Source organism: Gekko japonicus, unplaced genomic scaffold, assembly GCF_001447785.1.
Source record: "Gekko japonicus isolate JY-2015 unplaced genomic scaffold, Gekko_japonicus_V1.1 scaffold1788, whole genome shotgun sequence".
Lineage (NCBI taxonomy): Eukaryota > Metazoa > Chordata > Lepidosauria > Squamata > Gekkonidae > Gekko > Gekko japonicus.
In genome coordinates this window covers 274,376-283,227 of record NW_015167589.1, presented here as the reverse complement: position 1 = coordinate 283,227, position 8,852 = coordinate 274,376, and the positions used below count along the sequence as shown (strand labels likewise).

The 8,852-nt window shown below is 43.6% G+C and overlaps 1 protein-coding gene across 1 annotated transcript in view; it reads right to left on the bottom strand.

Annotated features, from left to right (window-relative positions):
- Positions 1 to 2,821: 2,821 nt before the first annotated feature.
- LOC107112743 (contactin-associated protein-like 5) overlaps positions 2,822 to 8,852 on the bottom strand; it is a 279,687-nt gene continuing 273,656 nt past the window's right edge. Inside the window, exons 14-15 of the mRNA XM_015413933.1 lie at positions 4,295 to 4,366; positions 2,822 to 3,018 (exon numbers count right to left, since the gene is read on the bottom strand). Coding sequence (XP_015269419.1) covers positions 2,822 to 3,018; positions 4,295 to 4,366 — 269 coding nt within the window. The remainder of the gene's footprint in view (positions 3,019 to 4,294; positions 4,367 to 8,852) is intronic.

Below are 8,852 nucleotides of genomic sequence, written 5' to 3'. Positions count from 1 at the left end.
AGTACCATCAGAACCACTCTGCTCGTCTTAAGGAACTTTCTAATAATGTAATACCAGGCTAAAACAAAGGATAATGGCTTCTGATTGCCAAGGGCTAGTAAAGACTGCACAATGAAGGCCAGATTGTCTTGGGCCTTCTTGAAAGACATATCTGTGAGTTTGGTTTCATCCCTTCACCTTAGAATCATAGAATCACAGAGTTGGAAGGGGCCATACAGGCCATCTAGTCCAGCCCCCTGCTCAATGCAGGATCAGCCCAGAGCATCCCTGACAAGTGTTTGTCCAAATGCTGCTTAAAGACTGCCAGGGAGGGGGAGCTCACCACCTCCCTAGGCAGCCCATTCCACTGTTGCAGAACTCTTACTGCAAATAAGGTTTTCCTAATATCCAGCTGGTACCTTCCCGCCCTAAATTTAAACCCATTATTGTGAGTCCTATCCTCTGCTGCCAATAGGAACAGCTCCTGCCTTCCTCTAAGTGACAGCTCTTCAAATACTTAAAGAGAGCAATCATGTCCCTGCTCAACCTCCTCTTCTCCAGACTGAACATTCTCAAGTTCCCCCAGGCTTTTCTCACAGAGCTTGGTCTCCAGGCCCCTGATCATCCTTGTCGCTCTCCCCTGCACACGCTCCATTCTGTCCACATCCTTCCTGAAGTGAGGCCTCCAGAACTGCACACAATACTCCAGGTGCGACCTGACCAAGGCAATATACAGTGGGACTATGACATCTTGAGATTTGGATGTTATGCCTCTGTTGATACACCCCAAGATCACAAGAAAATGGCATTGTCAGCTGCAATGGACCAGTGAAAGTTTCATTTGTCCCCTGACTTAAGAGTCACAAATCGGTGGATGCTTTCCTTCTGAGAACACTCTCTGATGCTTAACTCAAAGATGGAAGCAGAGGGAAGAGAGGCACAAACTACACAATTACTAGAGAAGGACAGCAGAATGCTCACAGCAATCCATCTCTGGCAATCTTTAGGAGTAAGTCCTGCCACTGACTGGATAGAGACATGAAGAGTATATATAGTTTGGGAAAGGCTCTCTCCAGAGCCAGGCTGCCCAAGAAAACAATGTTGTGCCTTGCCAATCCCTGTCCTTGCCCAGTTTAAACTCAGTCAATATTCAGGTGGTTTGCCATGTCTGTACCTAGTCATATAGGTGGCACAGAACACCATCATATAGTCATAGCCTCTTCAGTAGCTTTTAGCTTTGCTCCCGATTAACATTACCCACTGCAACAGAAAGCGATTCCATTCAATTTTAGGCCAGGGGCTGAATAGGGAGGGGAATTCCTACCAGAACAGCTCAACACCTTACAGATTTTTCTAGGGCAGAAAGAAGCACTCATCAGGTGCCAGAGTGAAATTCTACACAGATAAGCCATAATTGGAGGGAAATCGTGCAGCACTCATTCCTGCATTAGGTCAAGTCAAGGTACTTACCATGCAGTCTATGCAGAGTCACTCCAGTCTAAACCCATTGATTTCAACACTGCAAAAAGACTGCACTGTTAATCTAGTGGTGCTACGATTAGTTTAAAAGGCTGAGCTCCAGCAACACGTATTCCTTGTGACAGGTACCCATGCTATGCAGAACTACTTACTACCTACGCTTTGAGTATTCAAATAAAAATCGGCTGGTTTGTAGAAAGGGGAAAGTACCTTTTTTTCTTTGTTTGAAAGGCTAGGCAAACAAAAACAAATCAAACTTAATTCTGTGGTCAGCTTAAATTAGTCGTGAGCCCTGCCTGGCATTCTTAGAGATGAATGGAAACGACTTAGTATGGCTCCCAAGGTTTCATTTTGTAAGTAAAATGCTATGGGGGGGCGGTGGGCGGTGCATTTTCATAATGACATGGTCAGGAACACCATGTCTTCTTCCATAAAATTTTTGAGATATTTGGGGTTCTGTTATGTGCCACACTGGAATGTGACTTGTATCTTTTACACTCCATTTGATCCCCGACCATGCTAATTTTGGATGTCTTGCTCCCAAATATGTGAAGCTGTCAATCATAAGCATCACTGCCATTTTTTCCCTTCAAGTTGGGACTAGAGAGTACCCTAACATGTAAAATCCAGTAAACTTAATGTGTTGGTTTCCTTGCTGCATTATAGATTATATACAGCTTCACTGTAAGATAATGGTTACAAGATGTGTGTTGTAATGGAAATATATTGTTGAATTACTGTGTGTTGATCAGGGTTAGCACATTTTTTTTAAAAAAAGAGGGGGACTGAATCATGAAGTCTAAAAGTTACAACAAAAGGAGCAAGGGTGGGGGAAAATGTCTTTCCAGATCCTCAGCTCTCAAAATCAACACAGCACCATCAACACGAAACAGAAGTATTATGCCAATTAGCAAAATCAGGAGAAGTTAGCTCCTTTTAAAGACACAATAAACAAAATGAGATAATTTGGTCTTATTCTTTCTCACTACCTTGTTGTAATCGATGTGACACTACGTAGTTAGCTTGCACACTTTACCTCTAGTATATATCGCTCAGGTCCGTCATGAAATGGTGAAGTGGATGGATCCAGAAAGCAATGCTTGACAAAAGCTAGAAAGGAACAGTCAACCATGCATGTCATGTAGAACTCAGGTAGGACACACAGTTGCTTGAGTGGTTAGGCATTAACTGTGGTGGGTTTTGGCGAAAAGAATGAGGCGCTGTATTTCTGCCAATCTCTTCTGCGCAAAGGGGGTTCTTTCCAAAGGGGCAGGGAAATTCCCCAGAAATGGATGGGCAAAAAACAATCACCATCATAATAATCAAAGAAATGCTAAAGTGTAACAAGGAGCTCCAGAGTCCATTAGATAAAATATTCTCGTTTGCACTCGGTCACTGTGTTCTGCAAGTCAACATCAGTCTTAAAAGAACTGTCAAGGTGTTCCGGGTATTCCTTGTCTTTTGTTTGGCTGCTCCGGTGTGTCTGCTTGTGCTGGTAAAGAAATCTGCTCATTATGGCCACAATGCAAAAGATGATGAAGATCACAACTGCTATAACACCTGGGGAAGAGGAGAAAAGCAATAAGATTACAAAGGGAAGGATGGAGGGTCTGTAGTTTGCCTGCTCAGGAGCAGATCCAAACATGCTGTAAAGTCCATGAAGGCCACTATGTTGGAGCCTGTTCAGTCTATACCACAAAAAGCTTACAATAGTCAAAACTGGCTATGCCTGGTCTTTTTGCCCAATCCCATTAGAGAGCTAGCCAAGTTTTTGGGTGCAGCATGCCCAGCATTGGCACAGTTTCAGTAGATGCTGCTGACACCTGGCCGCAGTGAGTGTGCAGGATATTACTGCTATGTCACTAGACAACTACCTCTGCTAGAAAGAAGAGACCTAAATAGAAGCCTTTAGTAATCATATTTCTGTTAGGATGATTGAGCACTATTTTTAATGTATTTGGGCTCACACAGGTAGCAACTGAAACTGCCAAGCAGTTTTGGCTCTCAGCTATAAAGACTCTGGGGATTTAAGTCATTCAAGTTCAGTCTCACTATAAATAGCTGCTTCTAGTTCATCTAGTCACAAATGGGTGCTTAATCCATTGGGCTGGGAGGGTCAAATTGAATAGATACGGTGCTGATTTCATCACTCCCTTCATAGGTATTCTAATTCATGTCTCTTAATTAGGAAGACCAATGGGTCATAAGGTTTGATGTCTTTCTTCGTAATAGTGCTTTGAGATAGGGGTGGGTTGAGACAAAATCAATGAATCCTAAAGGAACTCATGATACTTTTCTCAAGTAGCTAGATCTGTCCTTGTGTGACAGCAGACTGAAACAGCATTCTAACAGTAGGTAATGGATTTATATAACCACACTGATGCTGTTTTCAATTCTTTCCTAAAAAATTGGAACAATGAGTTTGTATTTTTCACTGACATACTACAAAATGGTTCTGATGGACTTTCTATAATGGTCCCAAGCCACCATCCATTTCTCTTTTTCTTCCCATACAGCACTAGCCTTTTACTCTGCTAAGTAGCCCAATACCTGCAAGTGTGAATGCACAGAATTACTTGTAGATGAATATGTGATGGGAACTGAGGACTGATGGAAATTACTGAAAGAGTTAGCTTAAATATAGTTTCAAAATCAGAAAATCCATTGATGGATACTTAAATATTGAAGAGATCATATAGTAGCAACAAACAGGCACACAAAAATGGCACAAGTACACAAAATCTAGAAATCACCACCAATATGACATTAGAGAAAAAGTTTTCTGCTCAGTTGTGTGTGTGTGTGTGCATGCATGCATGTTCATGTGAGAGATTACCTCCAATGACAGCTGAATCACTCCTGACAGCATTTGTAAGTGGCTCCCTCTCATCTGTCTTCCCAAATGGATCTGCAATTAATTAAGGACACAACAGGTCATCTTGCATTTGTTTCTTGGAAGCATTTTTCTCTCTCCTGTGAACAAGTGTCAAAATACTTTCTTGGAATCAGAGAAATGGATACAGCCAATAGAATCCTTACTTGTGAGCTGCCCTTCTTGGGTTATCTTCCAGGGTCATTAAAAAAAAAAGTCATCAAAATACAGATGTACAACAATATGAATTTATCCAAGTAGATTAGAACCCATAGCAATGCTAACACAGTTCAAGGTTTAAACAAAGGGAAATGTCGCTGTAAAATGATTTTTTCTTTCTTTTGTGCCAATGTGTAATTGGATACCTAGGCATTTCAGAAATCTGATGGCTGAATAGCAGGTAGTTTTACTGTTGATTGCTCTGCAATGTAATGAATTCAGGTGGTTTAGTGAAGAACGTGATGATGTTATTTTTTGGTTTGTGACAAAAATACTCTGATTGCTTGTAAAACGGTGGTCTTTTATCCTCTTTGACATGATTGTATTGTAGAATATAAATTGAGATACCGATGAAACCGGGACCATTCATAGCTAGCCCAGTCCCATCAGATCTCAGAAGCTAAGGGTGACCTACAAGAATATCAGGGTTGTGTCGCAGAGGCAGGCATGACTACTACTATATTCAGTTTCTATCCCTCCCTCCCTGCAAGTGGGCTCAGGGCAGGTTACAGAGTCACATAGAGATCGTGACTAAAATAATAATAAATAAAAATTTAACAATAAATAGAAACAAAGAGGCTGCGGTCACACGGAGAATTTGCCGTGCTGACGATACGGATGGTAGGTGGATTTTCCGGGCGCGATCACACCGCCACATCTGGGAAGCGTAGAGCTCCCGTGGCTAACCTGAGGCTTCCTGCCGAAGATGCAGAGTAAAAAACTAGTACCTCCGAGGTACTAGTTTCCGGAAACCGCGGGCCAAAGGCGGGCGTCTGATCGCATTTCCGGTGGACTTACGTGGCATCCGGCGCCCGTCTCCACAGGTTGCGCTACAGCGCCCAACAGCGCATGCGCACAAAGAGCGATAGCTAGTGCGATCGTGCGGCGTGGCTTCTTTGCCGTGCTGCAGGATACCCGTCTGGTCAGCATCTCCCCTCTAACCATGGGACCTCAACTGGGACGTGTGCTCAGGCGGCCGCACATTAGTTTCCTCCGGGGCAATTAGCCACGTTTCCCCCCCGCGATATCCGACCCATGTGACCGGGGCCAGAATAAAACTAACATTAAAATCATACAGCAGCCATAGTGAGCTTGCCTTAATAACAAAGCTAAGAATGAGAGTGTTTTAGTGGTGCAGCTGGTTAGCTTGCAAAATTAAAAGAATCAGCGTTGTCAGCAGATGGCAATGGCAAACCACCTCCGAAACATCCCTTGCCTTAAAAACAAGTCTAGCTTGCCACCTAGTGCTGCATAACACTAAAGAGCAAGAACTTCTGGCTGCTAGACAATCTTAGGATCTCCTGGCTATTCTACATACAATAATTTATTCTGATTGCTTGTAAAACTGTGGACCTTGATCTTCTTTGACATGATTGAATTATAGAATACTAGCCTGATACCGTGCTTTGCTATGTTATTTAACTTCCGTAAATCCAGTTATAATACTGATGATGTAAAGTTTGAAATGTAACATTTGTTGTAGGAATTCTAGAGGAGAAGATTGTAGTGTAAAAAATGAAGTGAGACATATGTACTTTTTTTTTCTCTACTGAAGGACCTCTCTGTAGACTGCTGGGGTGGGCTCCTTCATAGCTTTAAGCACCCTGCAACCGCTGCTGCATCTGACAGACAACCACCCGTTAGGTGTAGGAGATGGGGGGAGTGTGTTGGAAGCCATCAGAGAGGCTGGGCCAGCATCACCACTAAGGTAATCCTGGTGGGGCAGCGTCCTTGATGGATTAAAGTACCCTGGTCCTGCTCCTACACCTGAAAGACACCCGCCTGTCTGGTGTTGGGGGGATCATGTTTAAAGGCATCAGGGAGACTGGGCCAGCAGCAGGGCCAAGGTAATCTTTCTGAGCAAACCTCCCCAGCGGCTGTAAGCATCCCACCTCCTCTCCTACACCTGACAGGCAGCTGCCTGTCCAGTGTAGGAGGGGGAGGGGGAGGAATTTTAGAAGCTACTGTGGAGGCAGGGCTGGCAGGATCACTAAGGTGTTACTGCTGGAGTGGTAACTCCCTCATGGCTTTAAGCACCCTGCAACCGCTGCTGCATCTGACAGACAACCACCCGTTAGGTGTAGGAGATGGGGGGAGTGTGTTGGAAGCCATCAGAGAGGCTGGGTCAGCATCACCGCTAAGGAGATCCTGCTGGGGTAGCATCCCTGTTGGATTCAAGTACCCTGGTCCTGCTCCTACACCTGAAAGACACCCGCCTGTCTGGTGTTGGGGGGATCATGTTTAAAGGCATCAGGGAGGCTGGGCCAGCAGCAGGGCTAAGGCAATCCTACTGAGCAACCCTCCCCGGTGGCTGTAAGCATCCCACCTCCTCCCCTACAGCTGACAGGCAGCTGCCTGTCCAGTGTAGGAGGGGGAGGGGGAGGAATTTTAGAAGCTACTGTGGAGGCAGGGCTGGCAGGATCACTAAGGTGTTACTGCTGGAGTGGTAACTCCCTCATGGCTTTAAGCACCCTGCAATTGCTGCTGCATCTGCCAGACAACTGCAGAGCAAAAGTTGTAAGCAAGAAAAACAGAAGAATTCACAATTTTACTGTTCCTAAATTTAATATGTTACTATTTAGCCCTAATCCAGGGATTTCTTGGAACTCCAGTGCTGCTCTCATAGTGTGATGCTATTCATTTAATTGGCAGGGCGTCTTTGTAGAAGCAGCGGCAGCATGCATGAGAACTCCATGTTCAAGAAGCTACTGGATCAGTTACCCAACAGGCAGAAAGAATCAGTGAAATTAATTTCAAATTGACACTGACTGATTTCACACAAGAGCCGCGCCGCAGTCACGCTTCCCTTTGCCCCGCTTCTATTGGTCAATTTCCCACTCGAAGCCGCGTGGCCACATTTTGACCCACAGCTTCACCCGATTTTCCCCACGGTTTCGTGATCCGGTTTTTTGAGGATCACGAAAACGGGGGGGGGGGAAATTGGGCGAGGCCGTGGGGCAAAATGGGGCTGCACGGCTTCGAGTGGGAAATTGACCAGTAGAAGCGGGGCAAAGGGAGGCACGACCGCAGCACAGCTCTTGTGTGAAATCGGTCACATTCAAACCTAGTGCTTGGGAATTTCCCCTCAGAGGCTCTGTGTGCTTCCAACTTGGGTTGTGGGGAATCAGGAAATAGATGTTAACAACAGACATTCTGCATTGTTAATATATACTTTCCCCAGGCCCACTGTTAAAGCATTTTACGGAGAGATGGAAAAGGAACTAGCTGATCAATATGCATGCCTTTGAAATTCAGACCCTGAGTTTTTAAACTCAGACTTGAATTACCTACATTGCTAGAATGAATTATATGGAAATAGTGAACATAATAGGACTGAAATACACTTCAAAATATGCTAAAATGTCAGTATCCTTATTGGTCCAGCTACACATCCATGTATATCAGTGATGGCTTTTCAGTTTCACATTCTCTACAATTCTTTAGTCTTGGAACGCAGTTGATCTTGTTTTAAACAAGGAAGAATCAGTTTTGCACCTGCAATATTAACATTTGGTTCATATATTCTATATCAACTATACAATGCTGATTTTTCCCCTTTTACTGGAAACATACTTTGTAGTTGCCAAACTATTCCTTAATTAAGTTTACTACCTTTCCCAGTACAATGCTTCCAATATTCTCTTTTTATATCCTGGAACTGGCTTGGAAGTTTCTTGTGGGTAAAGCCTATAAAGTTCAGTAATACTTATCCACCTCACCAACTAAACATTTGAAATGGGAGGTGGCATACTACATGATACCCTAGTGTTCATGCATATTCATTTATATGGATGAGTGAAACAGTTGCACTACTTCCATACCATTAAGAATTTAACTTCTGGATCTTAAGGTGAAACAGATGTGAAACTACAATAATGACAACTCCAGCAAGTCAAATATCTTCCAAATCCCCTCCGCATGCAAAGCAGCAGCACCACTTTAAAGTTTAAATTCAGTTTAAATTCAATTTAAAATATAGAGGGTTGGAGTGCATGTATGGGTTGTGTGATGCTCATCCCAAAAGAAGCTGTCAGGATTCTGAAATGCAGTACAAATGTGGGGGATAAATATCAATTTCAGCAAGAGCAATGGGGGGGGGGGGGGGGGGGGGGGTTACATTTTGGTGAATTGGTGATAAAAAACAAATGGCAGACTTTGGAGCATGGTTATGCCCCAGAAAAAGTAATTTTAACAAGCTGCTAATTAAGATAAAGTTACCAGAAAATGTCAGATGATTTTATAATTGTCCCCTTATTTTCTGTGCTGTTATATTATTCCTCTTTTACAGGGCTATTTTTTTTTT